The 26,833-nt window shown below is 49.3% G+C and overlaps 1 protein-coding gene across 2 annotated transcripts in view; it reads left to right on the top strand.

Moving 5' to 3' along the window:
* Sipa1l2 (signal induced proliferation associated 1 like 2) overlaps positions 1 to 26,833 on the top strand; it is a 151,248-nt gene that overhangs the window by 58,967 nt on the left and 65,448 nt on the right. For both annotated transcript variants that reach the window (XM_029480756.1, XM_029480755.1), the window contains exon 2: positions 18,518 to 20,240. In XM_029480756.1, coding sequence (XP_029336616.1) covers positions 18,755 to 20,240 — 1,486 coding nt within the window. In that variant the 5' untranslated portion in view covers positions 18,518 to 18,754. The remainder of the gene's footprint in view (positions 1 to 18,517; positions 20,241 to 26,833) is intronic.

Raw genomic sequence — 26,833 nt, 5'->3', positions numbered from 1 at the left:
AGATAAAGCTCGGTGGGCAGGTGGAGTAAAGATGACCCCTGAGATCTCACCTCCTGGAACACTAGCTCCCCACCTGTGCATCACGACCCCCCCCCTTTTGGCTCCAAAAAATATTTGCATTATGATTCATAACAGTAACAAAATTACAGTTGTGATATAGCAGTGCAACAATTTCATGGTTGGGATCACTACAACATGAAGAAGTGTATTAAAGGGTCACAGCCTTAGGGAGGATGAGATCCACTGCCTAGAAGACTCGTTAGTGACTGATGGGATGCAGTCCAGTGATGGAGAAGCTTCCGAAGGGTCTGATGTGACTGTAATAGCTAAGTTATTGGTTACTGCCTGTCTTTCTGGTGTCATGTTTACAGCTAGTAGGTTCAGGTGAAGGGTCTGTGGTGCACAGTGACATCTTCCTCAGTAGTCTCTGTTGGAAGATGACATTGCAGCCATCATACTGTCACCTGTGTGAGAACAGAGAACCTGGGGTGTGTGTACATATTCATGTATGTGTACATATGTGCATGCATGTGTGTGCATTTGGAGGTAAGCTAGGCCTCTTCTTGGAAAGTCCCCAGCTTATATTTTGAGAGAGTCTCTCACTAAGTCTAAGGTCATTGGTTAGGCTAGCCATAAGCTCCAGGACTGTCTCGCAATTGCTGGGACTGAGACGTGGGTGCTGAGGCTACAAACTCATCAAAATCCGCATTTTGTATGACAGGCACTTTATCCACTGAGCCATTAATGAGCCTTTGCATTTGTTTTTTAAATGCAAACTGAATTTCTTTGGTGAAAGACAAAGTTTATTAAATGGGTTGCTGGTACCTGGTGGTTGAGCTCTGCAGAGGGACTGATTCAGCCTGGCAGGTTTCTGGTGTTCTCTTCATACTCCCAGGGGCTGGCAGCAGGCCAGGTGGGCCTTGGCTCCCTGCTGGGCTGGGAGGACTACTCTCTGGGGTCTCTTGGGTAAGTTCAGGCACTCTGCTACTTTATATAATTGCTGTACCCCCTCCCCCACCCGTGGGATGAAGACCCTGGAGTGTGAAATTAACACATCAAGTGAATTTGATATTGCAGTAGCCTTGGGCTAGTTTTTGCAAATTAAATTTTGCAGAAATTAGCGTCAGCCTTGCAAAGGCAGCATTAATTTAGTGCTGTTGACACTGAACTGTTTCCTTGAGACAGGAGGGGGATGGGGGGGGATGGTTTCATGCTAGGATAATGAAGGACCCTGGTTATGTAAATTTTCTGTTTGGTTAAAAAAAATACAAATATGCCATTGGCTAAAAAGGCTTGCCCAAATCAAACTCCAGGAAATACTGCACACACTTAAAGATAATGGACATGAACATAAGGCTGAGGAGGGGCTGCGACCAGAAGAAACAGCTTTCCAGAGACTTTGATTAAAGGACCTTCAGGAAAGAAGGTTGGTTTTTCTTTCTGAGGTGGGTCTGCACCTCAGAGCTGCTGTGATAACGAAGCTCGCTGTCCTTGACCGTAATGAGAATGCCTGCACAGGAGTCCACAGTACCCAGAGTCACCTGACACCTGGGGACCAGAACACGATTCAGCTCTGCAAAGGCTTCAGGATTGGACTACCTACCCAGGGTTCCTTCCTGTCTGGATGCCAAAGCTTGCTCTCTGTTCATATGCCAAGTCCTTGTCTTGTGTGTTTACACATGTGCACATGTGTGCACATGTGTGTAGAGGCCAGTGATCAACCTTGGGTTTATGTGTATGTTTGCTAATATAGTGGCAGAATCCAGGAGATGATATTGGATTCCCTTAAAGCGGAATTACAGGCGGTTGTGAGTAGCACAGCACGCCATGGGTGCTGGGAATTGAACGTGGGTCCTCGGGAAGAGCACAGGTGCTCTTAAGTGCTCAGCATCTCTCTTGCCCACCGCTTTGGTTTTTGAAACAGGGTCTCTCTGGCCTTGAGCTTGCCAGTTTAGCCAGGCTAGCTGTCCAGTGCCCCCCCCCCCCCCAAGAATCCACTGGCTTCTTTCTGCCTCTCCCGGAGGTGACAGGTGAGCCACACAGGTGTGAGAGCATCTGGATTTCCGCAGTGGGCACTGAGAATCTGAGCTCTGGCTCATGCTTCAGTGGCAAGTCCCTTACCTACTGAGCCACCTCCAGCTGCTCCAGGCCTTTCCAGATGTCTTTTTGTAGGTCGGTCTTGGTCTCTTTACTCTACCTGCTGGAGGCATTTGTTGTTTTCAGTTTGAATCCCAGGGGCTGATCCTTCCAGGTCCCATAGTGGGCAGGGGGCAGGTTTCCCTGTGGCCACTGCAGGCAGGGCTCTATTGGCACAGTGTGTCTGGCATGACCTTTCCAGGGCAGCAGCTGCTACTGTGTTTGGGCTTAGTCTCAGAGCCAATGGCACTCTGGATGTGGGATAGTAAGTCACATAGAAAGCCCTTGTCAGGGTACTTGAACTTGTGCTAAAACTGTGGTCATGCAGGTACCAGGGGCTTCTGCCTCTCTTGAACAGTTCCTAGCAACAAACAATTCATTTGACTAGCTAGCCCTGTGTGTTAGGCCGGTAAGAAAGTGTAGCCAGGAATAGAGGTCTCAGGTTTCTTAATCCTTGCTTCTGTGAGGCAGACAGGTGTGTTATTGGTAATGATAACATCGGGTTGGTCCGCCAAGAAGAGAGCTGGGCTTTCTGAGGCCCTGTGACATACCAGAGACAGCAGCTGAGAGGAGCATGGAAAGGGGGACTTGGTTTTGCTTTGTAGTCACAGGGTGGTACGTAGGTGTATTCTGGGCTTAGTTAGAGTCTGTCCCTGTAAGACACTCTGACAATGGGACATAAGTGTTGACCTCAGTGTGTCAGAGCCATCTTTGGAAGAACTCTGGACAGAAACTCAAAGTAGGCACTTGGAGGTAGGCCTGGCCCACCTGCTATGCCATGCAGTGTTCTCTAACCAGGGAACTCACTTTAGAGCTGAGAAGTGCAGCAGATACCATGAGAGATGCGCTTGCTGGCTTGCTCATGGGCTAGTGCTTAGCTAAGTTTTCTTAGGCAGCACAAGAGCACCTACAGGTGAACGCTGCAGCACAGTTAGTGGGCTGGACCCTCCTCTCTGCCAATTAAAACCAAGATAATCCCCCACAGACACACCCATCCTCCAACCTGATGCAGGCAGTTCCTCTCCGGCTATGTTATGTTATCTGGGAAAGCCAAGGAGGGCAGAGGGTTGATTCTTCCCTTAAACTTGGCCATTGGAAATTATTTCCTTACTGTTACTGTAGTAGAAAGTAGTTGACCCTTTGTGAGCCTGATGATAAAAATAAACTGCCAAACTCTGGGAATGTGTAAGCCAACAGCTCCTGCAGTCTCGAGGCCAGGACACACAACAAGCACAGTTGCTGTAGAGTTGCTGTCCTGTGTTGCTGCAAGGAAGCCATCCTCCCAGTGTGGCAGGATCAGCTATGTGTGTTGCAGAAGTACCATATTGTCATGAAAATAGTAAGTGCTTCTTCTTGAGTGCATTCTGATCGCAGAAACAGCGTGGGGGGGAGCCTGCGCGCCATCCTGAGCAGGAGTAAAAACATCACTATTTTTAGGGAACGCAGCAGAAAGGCTTTGGTGGCACAGAGGCTAGGAAAACAGTTTGATAAAAATAGGACCTGAAGTGTAAACACTTGTTTCTTGGTCCCTCTTTTAGCACAGCCATGGGAAGGAGTCATCTCTGGGGTCCTTGGGTGAGCATGTGTCAGTATGTGGTGGGCATCTTTGTGCAGCTCGTGTGTCCAAGGGTCTGCTTGCTGGTAAGGTATGGCTAACTTTCAGATTTCTGTCCCTTTGTCATGTCTTTGTGTCCCTCCTGTGACTGCATTCAAGGGGCTCAGTGGTTGCTAATACTCACCAGCTCCTCTGTGTGATTTTCTTTTTCTTTTTCTTTTCCTTTTCTTTTCTTTTTCTTTTTTTTTTTTTTTTTTTTTTTTTTGAGAGATAGTCTCTCACTGGCCCAGAACTCACCAGTCCTCTTGTCTCTGTGTAGCATCAGAATTATGAGCAGGCACTCCGATGTCCAGCTCTTTGATGTTGGATCTTGGGTTCATTCTTAGGTCCTCGTACTTACTTGCAAGGCAAGCACCCTAGTGACCGGCCCTTCTCCCTGGCACCCATTTGAATGTCTCCATGGTCTTGCATATTTTAAACAAATTACAAAGTTTGTCTTAGGCCACACTTGCTGTGTGTCTTGTGACATCATTGCCTTCCCTGTTGGAGGATGAGCCGGCCTGGGTGTGCAGCCTGCCTGGGTGGATGTTGGCTGAGTTGATGGACCATTGGTGATGCTGGTGAGATTGACAGTCTGCTTCCGCCCGCCGCGGCAGTGACTGTGACAACAGCTCACTAAGGCACAGTCAGCTGTTTTCCAGAGGCTTCTCAGAGTGCTTCTGCCTGGTGGCACCAGGGCAGTCAGGGTTATTTCTTGTGCAAATGAAGGTGGCTGTGAGGCTCCTGAGACTGGCAGTCCTGTTTGACTAAGCTAAGCTACCCTGGCATTGAAATTTCTCTATTGGTTTGGAAAATATAGAAGACAAAAAATACTCCAAGCCCAAAGCGCCGTGATAAAGTCTGGCTCACGGGTGACTGAATAGGAATGTTTAAAAACCCTGAGAACAGTAAATATTTGACTCGCTGTAGCATAGCCTTCCTCCTGCGCTGCATCTTGGTTCTTTCAGCCTCTGCCAGGCTTCCAGACAGCTGATCCTGGGAGGAATGAGCACTTTCCTTTGCCTGCAGCAAGGTGCCACCGGTGACCCGATGGAGTAGCTTTATCAGTAAGGATTTACGCACAGCAGCAAAAGTGGATGGACAGCAGCAGTGTTTTTTACAGTGTGAGACAAGACCCTTTTCAGGGATTCGCCAGTCTGGTCCCCATTGCCTGCCATGAAGAAATTCCCTGTGGGTTAGGTTCCTCCGTCAAGCACAGTTCACCAGGAGCCTCCGTCCCTGCAGTTGACTTCAGAATGGATGGTCCAGAAGCCTTCCTTCTTGCTTGTCATCTATGATAGCATAGGGGTGCCCGCACCTTCCCACATGTGAACACCACACACATAAAACACACATACAATCAAGGTTAACATGAAGAAGAAGCAGGGTAAAACTGATCATGTATTTGCACGTCCAAACTCCAAGTTCAGGTTGGACCAGCAGGGGCCTGGTTCATAAGAGAGTTTTTCCTCTTAAGTTCACTCATCTGTTCTCAGTGAGGCCGACAGTGACCTCACTTATTCCAAAAGCAACATCTGTCTACATAAACTTTCCACAAACAGGCCACTGGGCTCAGCACTGGCCTTCTTGGCACCTCTGTGGCTACTCCCTTCTGTAGCTGACGGTCACCCCAAACCACCACAGATGCCTTGAAGTGGGCAATTTTCATCTGGGATACTTTCTACAGCCCAAAGCAGGTGCCTTTCAGGGAACAGTTAGAGCCTGCTGCTGGAAGAGCAAGTAGGTGGACAAGGAAGGGAAGAATCAGAGGAGAGCCTCAGCATAGAAGTGCTGGAGCCCGTGAGGTGCCTGCCGGGCAGAAGTGCAGGGCTCTGTTCCTGCAGCTGAGATGGTGCGCCCTCAGCACACAGGGCTGGGCCCTGTGGCCCTGTGGTTACTGCAAGCATCTCTGTTCTTTGTCAGTTTTCTCCATGCCTCTGGCTCTCCAAGGCCCCTTGGTCTCTGTGGAGGTGCATTCACCTGCCCGCATCTTTTCTCCAGTCCTGTGCAGCCTTCCTCTCTGGGTGGATGGCATCCCTGTGTGGTGTGCCATCTCCTTGCAGTTTGTCTGGGCACAGGCATTGTACTGTGTTCCACTTTGAATGTGGTCTTCACAAGGTGAGCAGCTGTCTCTCTTCAGGGACACCACCGCAGTGCTGGCTTGCTACCAGTCTGAGCAAGGGCTTAGTTCATGTTTGTTGTAAGAGTAAATGAACAGTGTCTTAATTGAGCTTGTTCTTGTTTGTTTGCGTCTTCTCTGAGTCTTCGCACTGTGGGAAGGTACCTGCCACACAATAGAGCCTTTTGGGTTCCAAGTTCATTGTGAATTGAGCAAAGGCTGCCAGGAGACAGGAAGAACGGAGGGGGTTGTTTGCAGTCTGTGCTGGTCCCAGGGCTGGGGGTGGGGCTCCTCTGTTGTGCCTGCTCATCCTGCGAGCCCAGCACAGCTCCAGAACAGTTCTGTCTGTGCCTCATAGAAGTCATTAAAGCCAGGGAGGCTCTGCCTTCAGCATTCATCTCCATGATTACTGCACTAATATTCATTTGAGTATTTATTTTCCTTTTGCTCAAGTAATTACGCTGTAGCAAAGCTTGACTGTAAAAAGTGGATTATGTAATTACCTCTCTAGAAAATTGGCTTTCAACTTGCACTTGGGATTTGTGTTTGAAAAGACCGAGGTTCTGCTGTGGGACACATGCTGGGTCTTTCCTGGGCTGTTGTGTATCTGGAGGTCACCTCTGCACAGCATAGGTGTTCCACAAACCCTGTGATATCATTTCACTTGGGTTACCACATATGTCCAGAGTCAGGTCCAACCAGTTAGCAGAGTCAAAAGTGAAAAACAGAAAAAATGAGATTCATTTTATGTGGCTACATCGAGAGGAGGGACAAGGAGATCCAGGGAAACCCCCAAGTCTGTCTTTGGGTTCCTAGAATGAGAATTAAGTCTAAACAGGGGCTGGAGAATGTGCCTATCTCAGCAGCCAGAGTAAAGGGCCCTGCCCACCCACCTCAGCCACGCTCACTGACCCAGCTTTCCCTGGGCTTCAGTTGCATCTGTCAGACGGGCTGAGTTATTAGAGCTGTGTGAAATTACTGTCTGTGTCTTACATGGGAAGACGAGTCCGGAGCCTCCTCAGTCACACACTCTGGGCCAACAGGTCAGGACTCTTTCATGCTGCATAGACATGGGTCTTTTCCACATGGTCTTAGAGAAACAGAAGAGAGACCGAGAGAGGAGAGGATTCCAGACAGAAGACTCTGTCTTGGCCAGGGCACGGTTGGCTTGGGTCACGGTTGGCTCATGCTGTCTCTGAAGGGAACTAGGTTTGAGTTACTTTGGTGTTTTGACGTGGGGTATCATGTAGCCCTTCCTACATAGCTGAGGTTGGCTTTGAACTTCTGATCTTCCTGTCTCTGTTTCCTGAGTGCTGGGATGTGGACTCCACACAGCTTTCTTGATGTGTTCTGAGAACTGGGTGGACACAGATGGGTCCGTTTGTTTGTCTGTAATACTATTCTCTCTTTCCCTAAAGTAATTGAACTTACAAAGTTTCTTACATGGAAGGAAACAATCAAGCTGATTGAACTAGCAGCCTATAGAATGGGGGGGAGCTTTGTGTGCTGTACATCTGATAAGGGTTAATGTCTAAGTTACATGATAAACTAAAAGAAATTCAGCACCTGAAAATACCCAGTAAGTCACAGACACTTCTCAAGGAGGAGTGCAGGTGAGCATAAATACAGAATAATATCCAACATCTTTGCCCAGAACATATCTTGCAAGGTAGGGTTCATCAGACAGGTGACTAGAAGACAGCTCAGGAGTAGAGGCTGTCTGAGTTCTGACGGTTAGGTGGGGCCCAGGAGAGACCCCTGGCTGCTTCCTTCAGAGGGATGAAGGTCTTTCCCCCAGGACCTTGAACTAGTTCTTGTAAGAGTGAAGTGTTAGAGGTGGGAACCCCAGCCCTGAGCTCCTGGCTCCCTGCTCATCTGACCCCATGCTCAGAAGCCTCCAGAACTGGAACTAAACTTCCCCCTATTTCGTACCCAGCTGCAGAAACCTCATTTTAGTAACAGAAAGCTGACTGGGCTCCCTACGACAAGATCTGGGGAAGCCAGCCTCTTCCTCCCACTGCCTTCTGCGGATGCTGGCCTTCTGCCTGTTGTTTTCATCTGAGTCTTGGGTATTTGTGTATATGTGTTCCTGTGTTTGTGTGGGGCATCCCATGTGAGTACGTGCGGGTAGGCCAGATAGCAACTCCATCGGGGTTGTTCCTTAGGCACTGTCAAGTGGGTGTTGGAGACAGAATCTGTCACTCAGCCTGAAGCTCATTGATGAGGTTAGAGTGGCTCTGTGATAGCAAGTGGTCTCCTGACATGTCTTCATGTGCATGCCATGCCCTCCTGTGTACACACAGAGCAAACAAGCAAGTAAGCGTCATACGGGGTTTAAGAGTGACTGAGCAAATCCCCTCATGTGGATGTCTAGCCTGCATGTGCATGCACACACACATATGCACATGCTTACACACAGACCATCCTTCACATACATATACACAGGCATGCCTACATACATACCCATACAACACACACATGCATACACACATGCTGGGATAAAAAAGGAATCTTGCCTCAACTTCTCATGTGAGGATTGCAGATGTGAACCACATCCTGCCTCTGTTTGGATTCTTTCTCTATATAATTGCGTTTATCAGAAAAAAAAAAAAAGCCACATGTTGGCCGGGGGTGGTGGCACACGCCTTTAATCCCAGCACTTGGGAGGCAGAGGCAAGCGAATTTCTGAGTTCGAGGCCAGCCTGATCTACAGAGTGAGTTCCAGGACAGCCAGGGCTACACAGAGAAACCCTGTCTCAAAAAACAAACAAACAAAAAAAGCTACATGTTCTAGTTTAGAGGCAGGAGAATGGTTCTACATATATATAATTGCTCTCTTCAGACACACCAGAAAAGGGCATCAGACCTCATTACAGATGGTTGTGAGCCATCATGTGGTCACTGGAAAGTGACCTCAGGACCTCTGGAAGAGCAGTCGGTGCTCTGTGCTCTTAACCACTGAGCCACCTCCCCAGCCCAGATGTGTGGGTAGGGGTGCTTACATGTGCTTAGGACACTGGGTGTTGATGATAGTCATTTTAGAACTAAGTAATCTTGAATAATAATACTGGTTTTCTGGTTGTGTTTTATTTTCATGACAGAAAAACTTTCTCCAGGTCATGAGACTGCATTTGTGTAACACAATGGGACCCATCTGGGATGGAGGCATGGAAGGGTATTGGCTTCCGTGGGTCTCCTCAGTTCATGGTACTGTGTGGCTACAGACTGTCCTTTGGGCAGTAGGGACACTTGGAGCTAGACAGAGACACTACAGTGCTGTGTCTCGCAGCACAGCCTGAGAGCACGATGAGCCCATAAAGATCCCCTGGAGTAGCTCTTGCTGATTCTTGGATCCCCTAGAGTAGCTCCTTGCTGGTTCTTAGACAGCTTGGCTGTGTCTCCGAGTCTGCAGAAGTCGCAGGTGGTAAAGCCTGGCTTTGTCATGTGCAGCTTCCACTGTGTGCAAACAAGGTGTGCTTCATGCACTGCTCACAACCATGCTGGGAGGAAGAGATCTTCTCTCTTCCCTTCTGGTGTCTTCTCCCCTCACCCCTGAGGCAAGACAAATCTCGCCTGTCTTAGGCTTACCAGCCTCGCACTTCTGTTCCTTGATTAGAAGCAATTGAGAAGTTGGGCTGCTCAGCTAGGTGGACAGACACGAGGATGGGTTCTGACTTTTGCTTTCTGTCAGCTCGCTCTTCTGATACTTGTTGGGAATCTCTTTGCGGTAAGGCTGGTTATTCCCTCACACACAAAAGGAAACACATGGCAATGAGTCTTGAAAACTCTCCATGCAGTTTTATGGTGTGGTGTGGGCTGTTTCTTAGTTCTGCTCAAGCCTATTGTTTATATTTTGAGTGCTTCTCGCATGTATTTATGTGTACCACATGTATGCATTGTCTGCTGATGCCAGAGAGGGTTTTGGATCTGGACCTGGAGTTATAGACAGTTGTTAGCTATCCAAAGTGGGTTCTGGGAATCATTCTCAGACCTCTAGAAGAGCAGTCTGTGCTCTGAAGCACCGAGCCACCCCAGCCTGGGGTGGGGGTGGGGGTGTTAATTTAATGCCTGTTTTCTCTTGTCCTGTGAGTTTTTGTTAGTGACAGGTACCATGTGAAGCTGGTGAGGGGAACTTGTCCCTCAATACTGCGACCAAAGTGGTCTGCAGAGCTGAGATTCTATCCTCAAAGCCACATCGTGGCTTTAAGTGTCTGCAACTTCTGGGGTTCAGTCAGATTTCCTGTAGTTCTCAGTATAGGTATCTCATATGTGGGCTATATTGTATGTCTAAAACATTGGGGCAATTTCTGTGTCTTGGCTGCCAGTACAGAGCTGTGTGGCTATCAGAGACATCGTTTGGGAAAAGGGGTGGGGAATTTCTCTGGCCATACTGAGAGAGACTGACTTGTAGGTAGTGATGGCTGGTCTCTGTTTCCCTCCCTTTTGGGCTCCATCCTCTGGGCACCAAGGCCCATCTTGTTATATGCCAACCTTGACTCTGACCTGGAAGCCAGAACACCTCCCCCCCCCCACCCCAGCCCCCCAGAGCTGGGGCCCTGTTCCAGCTGCAGTGTGTCCCCATCCTCAGGAGAGAGCTGTGCAGCCTCTGCACTCACAGCTCTGGGAGAAGGTCAGGTCTTCTTATGTGGTGAGCCTGGGGATGGTTGGTATTAATAGAAACCTGTAGAAGTGTTTTAGAACTGAGGTAGAAACCGGACACTGGAGGATCCGCTCAGGGTTTCTCTTTCTCTTGTAGATATGTGTCCGGGGGTTTGACTTGTAAAAACTGGGACTCTGATTTTGGCAGGGGGGTGGCAGGGAGGACACATTTTGCCAATGAAAAGCATTAAAATTCAGGCTGCTGCCCGTGTCAGATTTCATACAAAAGACATTTTACAGTCAAACCCGGAAAACGTGGAAATAGAGATTTATAATGGAAATGCTGATTCAATTTAAGCCAAAGCCAGACATTTCATGGGGGAAAATTAGATTAAACAGTAGATGCTTAGAGAGGCCTAAAAGGCATATGCTATGCATGCATCTCGAGCATTCGGGTACTTTCTGTGGTGAGCAGGAGGCAGCCCCTTGATGTTAGAGCCCTTTATTAAACACTCTTTTATCTGTCTTTGGACTTATCAGACCCCAAAACGAACAGTCTGCAGTCTGGTGATTCTGCTCATTCCTGCAGGATCACAGCAGGTGTTATGGGTGGAAGTGATTGTGTCCTATCACGGTGTGCCGTCTTTATGAGGTTAAGGCCATTTAGATGGTGACCATGGGGCTCCCAATTATCACTGACCACTTAGATGTGAGGGCAAGGAACTTCCAGAGAGGCCCTAGGACCTGTTGGCAAGGAGAGAGGCTTCCTGCTGTGGTTAGACACCCTGGGCCTCTACCCTGACCTGAGTGAGGTCAAGGCTGTTCCCAGGTGTGCCCTCCCCTGCCAGGGCTACCTGCCTACCTCACTCTGCTGCAGTCTTCTGGATACACAAACATTCCGATTTTGACAAAGTCCAATTCCCAATCATTGTCTTGGGTTGACAGTGCTGTTGGTGTTCTATCCAGGAGGCCGATGCCAAGACTGCACTCACACTTCAGCTTCCATGAGCTATATTGTGTGTGTGTGTGTGTGTGTAGGCCAGAGGTCAACATTACACATCTTTTTCAATCATTCTCCTCCATAATGTTTAAGTCATGATCTCTTACCCATTCAGTGCCACTGGGCCAAGGGATCCTCCTGTCTCCACACCCCCAGTCACCCCTGGTGTAAGTCATGTGCCACATAGAAGCATGGCTTTTATGCGAGTGCTCCGAGGCCTCGTGCTTGCAGGACAAGCTCCTTCCCAGCCATCTCCCGGACCTGTTGTCTTCTGTGACTTTTATAGTTTTTGCACTGTTCCATTTAATCTTTTTTTTCCCGAGTGATTTTTATATGTGGAGTTAGGTAGGGTCCAATTTCATATCTTGCATAAGCACATCTAGTTTCTTTTGTTGGAAACGTTTCCCCCATTAGATTTTTACCGTCCATATTGAAGAAGACTTGATAGTGGGCCTGAGAACATGCCACAGAGGCAACTTCTGAAAGATTTGCTGTGTGTAGGATTTAAATGGTCAGACATGTGGACAAGGACAGAGAAGAAGGCCTTGCGGAGTCTTTGGTAGGAAGCATGCAAAACCCTGGATGATAACATAAAGTTAGCCCGTGTGAACAGAGAGGCAGGAGGCCCAGGCTCTGGCAAGCATTGGGATAGGTACAGTGCTGGCTTAATCAAGCAGGCTTTATTCTAAGGGAATATGACAGGGTCCAACTAGTGGCAGCTGAAGCAGGGAGGGAAGGGAAGCCCATCTCAGAGGAAGACTGTGTGGTGAACTTGACGGGCTGTGGTTGGATGTGGATTCGATGATGTGTGTGAGAGCTTGCTGGGTGGTAGTGTTGGGCGAGGCCTGAAGAGGCTGGACCATGAGCATGGGCAGTCACAGTGCAGGTGGAAGCGCGGAGTGAGGAGCTTTTGGGTTTTGAGTACAGGCTGACTTGTCAGCGTAGAGAGGGTGTGGAACCTCCGAGATGCATTCAGAATTCAGAGAAGGCAGCCAGGGATAGAGAGCTGGACAAAGCATCTGCAGGAGCCCCCGGAGGAGGAGGAGCCAGCAGGCAACTCAAAGACTCTGACCCACATGCCATGATGCTGCTCCCTGCTCTACCCTGGCACGTGGGTCTGCAGCCTCATAGATTTAGATGTAAGCTGATCATGAGTTCCAGCCCAGGGCCAGACACAGCTGTGAGAAGGGACCTGCCTGTTCATGTGGAACTAGCTGGTGCCTGGTCTGCAATCATCCTAGCATCCCACCTGATAGACCTGTGGTTCAAGTTCCCTTGTTTACCTTGGTCCCCCAAGGCTGTACATCATGGGTTCATATAAGGGGTTCTCTAGGGTTTGAATATTTCAGGGTTCATCATGAAGTCCTGAACTCTGATGGAAAACATCCTAACTGTATCTTGGGGCTCTGCTGTCCTGAAGCCCACACTGGGAAAAATCCCCCACCCCCACCCCTTCCCCTAGTAACACAAGGCTTGCCTAAGGAACTGTGGAGTTAATGCCAGTGTGATCTTTCTACCAAGGTAGAAGCCATGTGTATCTTACCCCATATCATAAAACTCCAAAGTGAAGAATCCTGTTTTCTGCATTTTCATGGCCATGTTAATGTTGCTACCAGATCTGTGTTTTGGTTTGGTTTGGTTTAAAGAGTCTCTGAATGAAGCACTTATTTTCCTGCCCAGATTTAACAAAATGTTGTTAAATCTGATTAAACTTGCCTATTTAATAATAGCTGTCTTGGCTACTTTTCTCATTGCTGTGACAAAATGTCTGACAAAGTCAATTTAAGGAAAATTTTAACTCATTGGCCAGTACTGTCCACCATGGTGGGGAGGCAGGCTGCGCTGTGAGGCAGCCGCATTGTGTCGCATTCGTCCAGAAGCAGAGAGGGAAATGCTGGTGCTCAGCTCACTTCCTTGTTTTTCTTCAGTTTAGCACCCAGCTCATGGGGCGCTGCTGCCCACATTTCAGGTGGGTCTTCCCTCCTCAGCTAAACCTCTCTGAAAATCCCCTCAGCGGCAGGAGCAGAGGTGTATTTCCTAGGTGATTCCAAGTCCAGTCAGGTGGATATAAAAACCCATTTCTCAGGTCACTACACATCTGCATGTGCATTGAAGGCTGTTTGATGAACATTTGGTCTTGGCTTCCTATGATAGCAGGCTGAGCATACTGGACATCGTGTGGCTCAGGTGATATAGACCTTTAGAGAAGGCCACAGCCTCGTTCTTGTCCTCTTGGCCACAGGGGCCGGGCGTCAAAGTGGGGTACCTTTGTTTCTCCTGCATTCCTTAGCCATGCTCTGATTGGAGTCTGCTGTGGAGAATAAGCATTTCCCACACAGTTGTCCTTGCATTATCAATGTGCTATATAATTTTAACCACTCTTTTCTATGAATGGGACTCATAATGTGTGCATTTTGTGGGTTCCAACCATTTGCTACAGCTGCAGTCCTGATAAGAGGCTCAATTATAAGCACAGTATTAGTCTTTAAGACTCACTGATGTCTCGTGGAAGATGTGGAAATGTGTCTTATTTACTGACGATTGTGCTAAAGCAGCCAAGTGCTGTGGTTCTGTCTTGTCCCTCTCTGATGAATACCTAGGGTGTTAGCCGAGGGCCAGTCCTTCTCAGGTTCCCAGTCCTTGAGTTTGTCCTTGAGCTGTCTTCCTTTGCCCTCCCTAACTCCTTATTGTAGGTCTCCTGCTCATGCCTGGGAGGCCACACAACTTCCCTTTTTCCTTTTTTTCAAATGCCCACAGAGGGCTGGTTGTTTACTTTTGATGGCAGCAGAAGCCTTAGGACTCATAGTGCGAGGCTCATTGTAGCTGGGGATGTAGTTGGTAAAGTTGCTCACCTGACATGCAAAAAGCCCTGGGTCCGATCCCCATCACAAAGTGTGTGTGGGGGACAATCTTCTTGTGCTGGAGAGGCAGAGGCAGGAGGACCAGGAGCTCAAGGTCATCTTTGGCTACATTAGTGCGTTTGAGGCTAGCTAATGCTATATTCACAAAATAAAAAGCACAACAGAGAGGGAGAGAGGGAGGGAGGGAGGGAGGGAGGGAGGGAGGGAGGGAGGGGATGGGTGCAAGGGTGGGGTGGTGTGTTCTTGATATTGAAAATGAGCTTGAGAAGGAAAACTAATGACCTGGCGAGGCCTGTGTCTTCTCCTTCCCTCAGTGTCAGTGTCTGGACTCGGGAACTTGGAAGCATGGTCCTTATGCTAGGCCTAGCAGGATAGAGCAGGTTAGAAGACTACGTAATATGTAACTAGGTGCCCATTCAGTTCTGGGTATACTTTATACACACCTTCATTTGTCAGTGCCTTTCATGTTTATAAGGAAATGTGCTAGGGCTTATCGTCTGAGCCCTGAAATTTGCCAATGTGCTATCCAAGCTAGTGACAGTGACAAACCCAGAAGAGTAAGCGCATGGAGGATCATGGGAAGAAGGTTGTAGAGGCTTCTTGTCTCAGGCTTTTGCTCCTAACTCTGACATGAAGCTCGAGGGACAGAATAACAAGTCCCCTGGATATTCAGTTTTCCACAACATCTTTATTTGTATGGGAACTGTTCATAGCATGCATTGGGAGTTTCTGCCAGGAAGCTACCTAACAGAAGAGGGTTCTGCACAGCCCAGAGGGCTCAGAGACCCATGACAGATGGCCTCTGGGGACTAGTAACTGCTTGCTTCTGTGCTCCTGCCTTGCCAGGGAGAGTTGCTGGGATGTGGACAGAATGAGGGTGGCAGCATTTTTCAGTCTACTAGTTGGGCCATCAGCATCTCATTTATCCCATACCTCAGTGGGATAGGGTGCCCCTTGACAGAATGGAATAGCTGCTGGGTATTAAGTTCATAGTCATTGTAAGGGTATGAGGAAAAGCATGTGGCAGTAATATCCTGCCCTGGCTTCCCACGTGTTTACACTTATGGACCTTGTGAGCATGTATCTGAAAAGTTGCAGTGAACCAAAGTCTCCTGTAGTTCAGCGGACTCAGGTTCCCTTTGTAACTGAGGTGACCTTGGCCTTCTGCTCCTACAGCCTTCCCTCTCCAGTGTGTTTAGTATGCTGCCATGCCAAGTGGTGTACAAGCGCGGGATCAAACCCAGGGCTTCATGCACACCAGGCATGAACTCTACTGACTGAGCTACATCCCCAGCCCTGAACTCTTACAGTTAAAGCCAATAATTAGTAGAGGCTCTTATATTATTGAGTGTTGGCACCTGATACATTCCTTTAGTTATTTGTCAATTTGCTTGCTTGCTTATTTATTTATTTATTTATTTATGGTACATTTACCACATACTAGAAACTGTACTGATCCCCACAAAAGAAATAGTGAGAAAAGTTATGTAAGCCTGGACCCACGTGGCTGCTCTGAGGGGAAATTCACACACAGAGTCAGGAATCTGCTATGAAGTACAAGGAGAGAGAAAGTAGCCAACATCATGGGAACCTGGGGTGGTGGGGGTGGGGGGACACAGCCTGAGAGGTGACTAGCGATGTGGTCAGCTCTGAAGCAGCTGGTGCTCCAGTTAGAGGGAGCGGTTTGGACAGCAGCCTAAAGTGTGGGGTTGCTGGAAGACTCTAAAGGTACTCAGTATAAAGTGATTGAGACACGGCATAGAAAGTGGGGCTGGACAGAAGACAGAGATGGGAGAGAACACCACAGTGAAGAGCTAGCTGCACAGAGGGAGGGGAGAGCTCACAGAGCACGTGGGGCTTCTCCAGCATCCAGTGTTCTGTCACGCAGCTATCTGCCCAGCCAGGAAGAGACTAAGTACAACCAGCCCCAAATCTCTGTAGCTTCATGGTTTGTCTTTCTGGCCGACATCTTGTCTTCACTACTCCTGGGTGACATGGCTTTAGTGGGTCTGATGGTTGACCTGGCTTATGGGTCTCTGAGGTAGCTGAGTCTCAGCACTCCCTCCCCTCACCTCTCTAGGAGACCCTGTCGGACTCAGCTCTACAGCACTGGGATTTGGCTCCTTGTTGGCTGTGCAGGGGTCTTGTGTATTTTCCCACTTTGTGTCATACCTGTTAGGTTCTGGACCTTCAGTGTGCACAGGACATGGGGAAAAGAGGGGGAGAGGGAATGAGCATCTCAGAGGTGTCAGGGTGGCCTGTAGCATTTCATAGGTGGCTTTGTCACATCTTTGTTAAGTAGGTATAAGTTTCTGTTCTTTTCAATGACAGTGAACCTACTTGGATTTTCCATTCCTGGGTCAGTTTGGAGAAGTTGATCTTGCTAGGACATTATTGGTTTTTTATTTTTGTCACGTAGCTGCTTCAGGCATTCTTATGCTTGCATTGACATCAGTGCTTTGGATATGTGTTCTCCATGCCTTCCTTCCCACCTGACAGCCCATGTGCTGTGTTCTCCATGCCTTCCTTCCCACCTTACAGCCCATGTGCTGTGTCCTCCGTGCCTCCCTTCCCACCTTGCAGCCCATGTGCTGTTCTGTCTGGGTCTTCTGTGAGCTGGAGAAGGAACGTATTTTTGTTTATTTTTGAAGCAGCTCTGACTTGCTTATCCTGCCTACTTCTCTTCCTACAGTCTTGGGCACATCTGCTACATTTTGTTGTTGTCCTTGAAAATGGGCGGAGTGCTGAGCACTTACTCCTTGCTATGATTCCAGGAGTTAGCTCAGTGCGTGAGGGTGCGGTACCAGGGTAGAATGCTCTATACAGAAGATCTGCAAATTGACACTAGGAACCTACAGATGAGTTTCCTGGTATTGCCTGTTGGGGATTCATATAGCTCTCTACCAAACATTAAAGAGAAAGGGGTGGGGACACACACATGCATGTGGACGTGGGTATGTGCCCCCTGTAAGGGCTGTTGAGAGGCCAGAGGAATAGAGCAGCTCACTTCCTTTCATGTCCTTCTCCTTAGTTTTTGAGACACGATCTCTTACTGAACCTGGGATGGCAGGGATGGCTCCTAGGTCCACCTGTTTCCATCTGCCAGTGTGGAAGTTACAGATACTTCAGTCGCACCTGCTTTTACACAGCTTCTCGGGATATCAATTCAGGTCCTCATGCTGTCAGTCATATAAGCACACTTACAGACCAAGGCGGCCCCTAGCCAGCATACATTTTTAAGTTTAAATTTTTATTGTCTGTAAAAAGCAGCCATCCAAAGAACTGATGGGTCCCACAGAAGGCTAGTTCACGGAATCAGATTCGTCTCAGTGGAAGAGGGCTAAAGTGTTTTCTTTTTTGCTGTCGCTCCCTTGGTTTCCAGGAACTGTTTCGTAAGAGTCTAAATTGTGTAGGAAATAACAGCAATTCATAGCAGTCTACAATCCTTTTAAAAATAGTCATTCTAGGTGATTGAGAAGAGGCAGCCATTCCCTTGTGTCTGAGAACACAGGTCAGGGTATCTGTGTGTGCATCTGCTTGCATTTTCTCCCTCCCTCCATTTGTCACATCTGGGAGATCTCTTATCTCCTCGGTTACATAATGGCTCTGGGGTAAATAGCCTGAGGCCATGAGCAGACTGATGCTTTTTTTAGTATTGGGGACAAAGTAGCTACTACCCTAGGAAAATGTCTGCCCGTCTTCTCAAGGATGCCCATCTATTCATCTTGGCTACCAGGAGCTTGCCCAAACGTTCTCAATCTGTTTAGCTGATTAAGACTTTCATCTTGGCCAGTGAACTGTAGGTGGATACTTATGGGAGGGACACGAGAGCCACTTAGCCTGTCAGAGCTGAGAAAGTATGCAGGGTTAGCAACATTTTTTTATGGTTAAAGATAAAAGAGAAATGAAAATACACCTGACCACATTTCTGCTCCACACATTGACATCCCCTACAGTCGTTCCTGTGTGGTGCCTGAAGTGAATCCTGCATCCTGCTAACGTTTCTCTAAGCGTGGTGGTGGTGTTTTTCTGTGAGAGTTCCAGTCAGCCTTGCACAACAGGATAGTCAGGCACACCTGAGCTCTGTGACAGTGTAAAGAGGCTTGATATCAGCAGAGGCAAGGGTGAAAGATGAGAAATCGCCTGTAGACCGGTACTGACCTGAATCATGTCAATCACAACTGACTGTTCTCTGTCTTCTGATTCAGGCAGAGGAATGCTAACGACAGAAGTATTAAAGAGTGCTGCTGAAGCCGGGACAGTGTCACCACAGCCGCTGGAGCACAATCGTCGTGGCCTCAGAGAAACCGTGCTTTGAGGATGCTGTTTGCGTTTGGTGAAAAAGGCAACCACCTTTCTGTCTGTGTCTGTTCCAGTGCTGTGTGACGAGCATGGAGGGAGGCTCACACCACTGCTGCTGATAACTGCTTCTTGTTCCTGTGGACATGAGTGATCCAAGGCCATCACAGGCAGAAAAGCACAAGCTTGGCAGAGCTGCTGCCAAACTCAAGGACCCTTCCAGAACCATGCAGGCTGATGATTATTTTGCTCGGAAATTTAAAGCCATCAATGGCAGCATGGGACCTGCTACTTTAAACACTTCCAGTTCGAGTGAGGGTGGGGGAGGTGGGGGTGGGCCAGCCAATGGTACCCCAGCAGTGCCCAAGATGGGCGTGAGGGCCAGAGTGTCTGAGTGGCCTCCTAAAAAGGACTGCTCCAAGGACCTGGCTTGCAAGACGCTGTGGGAGAGTCGTTCTCAGTCCAGCTATGAGAGTGTTACCTCTATCATCCAGAATGGCCAAAATGACCAGGGTGACAGGCAGCCAGAGGAGCAGCTGGACCTGGACTTTGTGGAAGCAAAGTACACCATTGGAGACATCTTTGTCCATTCTCCCCAGAGAGGGCTGCACCCCATACGACAGAGGAGCAACAGTGACATCACCATCAGTGACATCGATACGGAGGATGTCCTGGACCAACACGCAGTCAACCCCAACACGGGAGCGGCCCTGCACAGGGAGTATGGGAGCACTTCATCTATTGACAGGCAGGGTCTGTCTGGAGAGAATGTTTTCGCCATGCTCCGCGGGTACCGAATAGAGAGTTATGATCCTAAAGTGACTGGCTCCTTTGGGTTTCCAGATTTCTTTCCCTGTGACACCGCCATCTCCCCCAGCCTCCATGCGGCGGCCCAGATTTCCAGAGGAGAATTCGTCCGCATCTCAGGGTTGGACTACATGGATGGCGGCCTCTTGATGGGGAGGGACAGAGACAAGCCCTTCAAGCGCAGGCTAAAGTCAGAGTCTGTGGAAACCTCACTCTTCCGAAAACTTCGGGCAGTCAAGAGTGAGCATGAGACCTTCAAGTTCACGTCTGACCTGGAGGAGGGCCGCCTGGACCGAGGCATCCGCCCATGGAGTTGCCAGAGGTGCTTTGCCCATTACGATGTGCAGAGTATCCTGTTCAACATCAATGAAGCCATGGCCACGAGGGCCAGTGTAGGGAAGAGAAAGAACATCACCACGGGGGCCTCCGCAGCATCACAGACCCCGGTTCCTGTAGGCCCAGCCGGAGGCTGCGAGTCCCCGCTGGGCAGTAAGGAGGACCTCAACTCCAAGGAGAACCCAGATGCTGATGAGGGCGACGGGAAGAGCAACGACCTGGTCCTCAGCTGTCCATACTTTCGCAATGAGACTGGTGGGGAGGGCGATAGACGCATTGCCCTCTCTCGGGCCAACTCAGCCTCTTTCAGCTCTGGGGAGAGCTGCTCCTTTGAGTCATCCCTCAGCTCACACTGTACCAATGCAGGTGTCTCTGTCTTGGAGGTGCCACGGGAGAGCCAGCCCATCCACAGGGAGAAGGTCAAACGCTACATCATAGAGCACGTCGACCTCGGGGCCTACTACTACCGCAAGTTCTTCTATGGCAAAGGTAGGCACCTGGCTTCCTGCAGGGGCTCTGGGGCCCTTCTATACTACTGTGTTAATGCCTTCCTGCGAGACACACACACACACACACACACACACACACACACCTTCCCCAATGTCCTAAGGACAAACCAAAGTACAATTCCATCAGCATTCACTCTGGAGAATCAGTGAGTGAGTCTATTAGACTGACAAAGCATAGGTAAGGAAGGAGTTGTGAGCAAGGTGGCCTTATAGCAGCCGTGTGGAAGGATCTGCAGCCAGCATGGATGACTCCGATAGCTGCACAGATGGGAGCCTCTTCCCCAGTTCTTGCCCCACCTTGTACCTTAGCCCTTTCTGAGTTAGGGCAGAATTAGCACACAGCTGATGGATGGATGGATGGGTATTCAGGTCAGGGGCCCTCACCCTCCCTGGCATTCCTTTTACAGGATATCAGTAGTCCAAACGTCCAGCTGTGACAGACTTTTGCAAGCAGGCACCCCTGGTCCTATGAAGACAGCAGCTGTTTGGCTCAGAGGATAGTTCCGCATGACACACTGGGACCCAAATAACGCAGCACTCTAGGGGCAGCTTTGGAGGAGGAAGGACTTGTTCTGACATGGTTGCAGAGAGTCCAAGCCATAGCCAAGTGTCCCTGTGTTCTTGGGGTAGACATGGGATCATGTCGTGCAGAGAATTTTTTCATTTTACAGTGCGTAGGGAGGGATAGACAGACGGTCAGGGATTGGGTATCAGTTCTGGTGACACAACTTCAGTGACCTGCTCTTCCGGCAAAGTTCTACCTCACAAAGTTTCTAGGGCCCTCCATAGTAGCACCACCAGCTACAGACCCGTTGTTTATCATGAGCCTGTAGGAGACGTTGAAATCATCCCAGTCTTCAGGCACTGCCGTGGGCCTTTCTGCTTTAGAGCAGCTTCCTCGGTACCCCGTCACCTGGACAGCTCTCACCAAGGGCATGCTTCCTCCCCCTCTGACATCGAGCTTTATCTAAACTTTACCCCCTTACTAAGTGTCCTGTGGTTACATCCATCCTGTGTTGTCCTCTGTGTGTCGCTCCTTGCACTGTGTAGCTGGATAACTCTGTGGGTTCCCCACCATTCTCTGCTCTTGCCTCGTTAATTCCTAGGCTGGATGTGCCCAAGTCCCTGATGAAAGAATTCTGAGCTGACCAGACATGCGTGCTTCACATGAGCAGATACAGAGTTAGCCTTCCTTCTGCCGTTGTTCCGGAAGTCTTTCATATAGTATAGAATAAATTATTTCCACTTTTCTCTGTTTGACCATCTGTGTGCGACACAGGCTTTGTCACCAGAATGCCCCTTTCCCTGTTCCCAGCTCTCCTGTTTGAGTTCATTCCTTGTCACAGGAAAGCCCAGAACCTCTGACTGACACCCCCATGTCGTGCCCTCCCTTATGTAGGGACTCAGGAAAGGAAGAAGGCAGTTAGTTGCTTTTGGCTTTCGAAAATGACCTCAGCAAAACATGCTTCCTCCCCAAGACTTGTTATAGCTAGAAGCTGGCACATGAAATCAAGTCTGTAAGTGGCTTAGCATCCAGGCTGAGTGCTGGAGAGTTGGGCCTTCAGGAGGAGAGGTTCTCAGGTCCTAGTGTGCAAAAGCTTAACAGCTCCCACTCAAGTGCGTCTCACATCCAGAGTGTGTATGAGAGGAGCCAAGTTTACTGCCCCTGACTATTGGCACCACTGGACTTGTTAATGGCCTTGGAGTCTGTTGCAGGAGGTGGTTTCTAATCTGGCTTGTCTGTCACTTGTGTAGACCCCTCTACAGTGACCTCTGCTCTCTCTGATTGATGATGGAGACACTGGAGAGCTTTGGAAGCAATGCTCTCAGACTATTTAGGTTGGTAAAGAAATAAGATAATCAGCTCCCAGAAATAGCTTGTGTGTCCACACCCTGGAGTGTATGTAAGGAGATGTAGCCGTGCTGGCTGGCAGTACAAGACTCTTGGATTCATTTCTGACTGGGGGCTAGGCAGAGGACCTAGAAAATAGCTGGACATCTGAGTTCTAGACTGTCCTGTGAAGCCCACAGAATAAGGAAATGCACCAAAGGCCCTGGTTTCTCACTGGGAGGAAGCCTGGGAAGCCCAGCTGAGGGGGGAGTGGCCTCAGAGGAAAGCTGCCAGGCTTCAGTGTAGAGGAGACTCCTGCTTCCTCAGGGCTTAGCCCTTTGCCAGTGACCCAGTACAACTTGAGATATAATTGACAGCAGGAGTCATTAGGGACCAGACATTGGTGGCTAGAGTCCTGAGGATTCAAGTGTAGAGACTAGCTTAACCCCAGAGCCTCAGGGGTGTATTTCAGAGAGGATGAGGCCAACAGCTGTGAGCCCTTGCTCTCCCTCCCTTTGCGCTCTCCCTCCCTCCATGCTCTCCCTCCATGCTCTCCCTCATGCTCTCCCTCCCCTCCTCTCCCTCCATCCTCTCCCTCCATGCTCTCCCTCCATACTCTCCCTCCATGCTCTCCCTCTGCCCACTTAGCTTCTTCCCTACTACAATGTTGAAATACTCTGACAAATGCAACCTTCGGGAGAAAGAGTCTGTTTTAACTCACAGATAAGTAGGATCTATCATGAATGGGAAATCTGGACAGCAGGAGCTTGAAGCAGTCAGGAAACAGAGAGGAATGAGTGAGAGCCAGTATCCAGTATGTCAACTCCATTTTACCCAGCCCAGGAGTGGTCCCACTCAAAATTAAGATGGCTCTTCCTATGTCAGTTACTGTAATGAAGACTGTCCCCACAGGTATGCCCACAGGCCAGTCTTTCAGGTGACTCTGGATTTTGTCAGGTTGACAACGCTTGCTTCAAGCTCCCCTCCCCTCTCTCCTTCCCTGCCTCACTTTTTCTTCCTTCTTTCAGTTTCCCCTTTCCTTTCTCCTTCCCCACCTCCTTCCTATATATAAAATGGCATCTGACAGGACACATTTGACTTTCTTCAGCGGTGGAGGCAACTTGGAAGAAGCAGGGGGCAAGAGAGTGGCATGAGGCTCCCTCGTAGTGGCAGTGGCACTGCCCAGACTAAGCTGCTCCAGGGGACCCTCATATTATCTGTGTTCACGTCTTTATCATCTCCCACAAGCCCCCACCCAGCTCCCTTCTCTCCAGTGCTTGCCTTCCTCTGCAGCACTGAGAATGAAGGACGCTGCAGTCAGAGAGTTTCACACTGGGCTGGAGCTGGAGGTGTTTGTACAACACTTGCCTCCCATGCACAAGATCCTAAGTTCAGCAGCCAGCCTGATAAACAGAAACCATGCACTATACCCCCCACCACCACCAACACCACGTTCCTATTTAGTATCTGGGAACTCAGGAACTGCCCCTTTGCCAAGGCTGAAGTGCTCGTCTGTGGAAGTCCGTGCTTAATAACCCAGGGCTGTGAAAGGGCCAGATGGAGAACACTGGTGATTCCTAGCCCACCCAATCCTGTCTTCAAGATGAGCTAAGGATTCAGGGACACCCTGCAAAGGACTTAGAGCAGTGCCTGTCTCACCGCATGGGTGTCATGCATTTCATGTTTGTGTGTGTGTGTGTGTATGTGTGTGTGTGTGTGTGTGTGTGTCTGGTCTTCTCTCCTGAAAGAGGCCATTACCTCTGCCACACCCAGACACAGAATTAAAGGCAGCAGTTTGTTTTGATAGTTAAGAGATGAGGAGAGAAGCAGAAGTATGGGAGTATGTCTGGTGAAGCTGCCACCTGGCTCCACACACACTCACCCCTGTGTCACTGATGCTAGCCTGGGGGTTAGGGGAGGGGCGTGTCTTATGAATCCCCTGAACTCTCTGCTGAGTCAGCCATGACTTTCCTTTGAGTTTCATGTCCCTGCCTTTTCTTCCCATTTTATAGAGTCGGTGACTAAAAGGGAGTAGGGCACTGTTAAATTCACGAGGGTGAGCAGAGTGCCAGCTAGCAAGAGTACCATTCTAAGACACATGTTCCTCTCTGAGAGGACATTGTTCATGGACTTGGTTTCGCCTCTCTCCCTGGCCCTCATCACTGTTGCAAACAGGTCCATTGAGTCCAGGAATTCGTAATAAGAGGAACTACCCAGATGACCTGGGACTCTGGCACCAAGGGACAATGCCAGGCATTTGCTCTCCTGTGCAGGCAGTGAGGCCATAGAGAGTCAGTGTAAGAACCTGCAAAGGCCTGTTCATACCAGACCCCAGCAGGTCTTAGGTCAGCATGGAGAATCAAGAAGGAAGGTATTTTCTGTGAGGCTTGCTTGATAGCCGAAGTGGAGACCTCAAGCGTATTCTGCTCTGGTACAGTAAGATGGAAGTGAAGGTTACCATCATGGAATCCTAATAAAGCCCACTGTGCATCTGCTCAGCTCCAAGCTCCAATCGCTCGCCCATCTCAGAATGTACAGAAGCTGGACAGCTGAGCTTCCCCAGCAGCCTCTCCTCTTCCTCCTCCTCCTCTTTCTCCTCCTCTTCTTCTTCTTCTTCTTCCTCTTCCTCCTCCTCCTCCTCCTCTTAAGACCACTCAACTGAGAACTGCAGCAAGTAGAGGAGGCAGCGATGGCTTCCTCCATCCCTTGTATGCCATCACATGTGTGCCCATGCATTTAGAGACCTGAGGTTGGCCCTGGGAGTCCTTCTGGACCCTTTACCCTTCTTTTAGAGACAGGGTATCCTGGCTGAAACCAATGCTCACTGATGCCACTGGTCTGGCTTGCCAGGTCGCTGTAGGAACCTCCTGCCTCTGCCTTCCTTCCAGTCGGGGATTAGGCGACATTTGGGTGGGGTTTAGGAATGCAGTCTTATGCACATTGTCTGTGGGGAGGGGTGTGATGAACATCTTATCCAGAGCCATCTTCCCAGCCCATGGTTTAGTTTTCACTTCTCGTGTGAGGGCATCCCCCAGAGCTGTTATGGAAGTGCTGCTGCCAGGCTGTCTGCCATCCTACAGCAGGTCACATAACCTCTCACCTTTGACCCCTTCTAAAACATGGGCCTTCATTGGTTTTGTATGAAGCAAGTGTAATATTTTTAAACATTTCATTATTTCACTTCAGTGCTGTTGGTTTTCTAAGCTTATTAGTGGTTTGGTTAAGGTTGGATCAGAATCACATGACACTAATACCTCAGTCTCCCTGCATGGGGAATGGGCTCATAATGCAGGAGTATGGGTTTCTCAAGACTGAGTGTGACTTCACAGTGGCCTGAGGCAGGATCTTCACTTGCCCATTTGCTGCGCTTTTATTGTCTTTTGTCCACAGCTCCTAAAGCCTGATCGGAAATGCAGGCACACAGTTGACTAGAGGGAAAGGTGATCATTTGTGCCATGTCACCCCAGTCAGTAGCATGCGAAAACAAAGTGGCCAGCAGGTTCCTGAAAGGCAGAGGACCTGTAAGCTGCTTTTTAGGATACAGGAGTCACAGGCTTCAGAGGCCTGGAGGACGTGGGTTCCTGAAAGGCAGAGGACCTGTAAGCTGCTTTTTAGGATACAGGAGTCACAGGCTTCAGAGGCCTGGAGGACGTGGGTCCTGGGGCTTGTGACCGCTATGATCTTGCTGTGGGTTTTACCACTGGACCAACTGCCTGGTTGCCCTCGTCCACCTCTGCAGCCCCCGGACTCATTGGTGACTCACCAATTAATCAGTCTTCCTGTTAAGATACTGCAGAGTCTAGAAACAGCCTTGGGCTGGGGTCCCAGGCACCCCAGACCTTTGTCTTCCTTTCCCCCTTCTTGATGGGGCAGCCAGGGTACAACACCAAGATCCTATGACTCGTTCCCACACTGCAGTCTTGTTAACCTCTTTTTTTTATCCTGTGCTATTGTATTCGTGTGATGTGTGGATTTTCATTCAACTTAACAGCTTTCTCGTGGTTTCCACCCTGCCAGGGAAGGATTTCATTTGATTCACTCTTGAAACAATTTTATGGAAATCATTAGCTCATTGGGTAGAAATAAGGCCGGCCTGTGGGGGGCCAGAGTCTGAATGCACAGAGCTATGAGGGGCTTGCTCATGAGCCTCTGTCCAGAGTGGCAGGGCTTCTCAGATCAAAAATAACAGAAATCTTTCCTGAAAGGGATGCAGGATGTCCTTTAAAAGAGTTGCCTTTGTTCCCTCTGGGGAAGTGGGGGAGGGGACAGAGCACAGACTCTGTTCACTTCTTCATGGTCTGTGGACATGCTCTACATAGGAGCTAGACAGCATGTTCTCAAATCTAGGGAAAATTTTAATTTCTTTAGAAACGCATGCAGGCATTCCACAGACTTCTTACTGAAACTAAAAGCACCACCAGGAGGGAGGTTCCTAGCAAAGACTGGTGAGGCGGAACCACTATGGGGTCTGCCGGCACGGGCATGGTGCCTGTGGACGGACCATGGGGACCTCACCTCCACATCTGCATTCAGAAATGCAGGCATGTGAGTGAGTCAGAGTCAGAGCCAGAAATGCAAGCAAGATGTGGTGAGAGGACACCTTCCTATATTCTCTGCCCACTAGGCTATGCTCCTTGTCATCTTTGATGACAGAGCAGAGGGTTCTCCAGTTCTTCAAAACACGGTTTCTGATTCAGTGGAGTATTATGTGCCACCTGTCGCCTTAAACAGAGAGCTGCGTG

The sequence above is a fragment of the Mus caroli genome, chromosome 8 (genome assembly GCF_900094665.2).
Source record: "Mus caroli chromosome 8, CAROLI_EIJ_v1.1, whole genome shotgun sequence".
NCBI lineage: Eukaryota > Metazoa > Chordata > Mammalia > Rodentia > Muridae > Mus > Mus caroli.
This window is presented reverse-complemented; position numbering and strand designations above follow the sequence as displayed.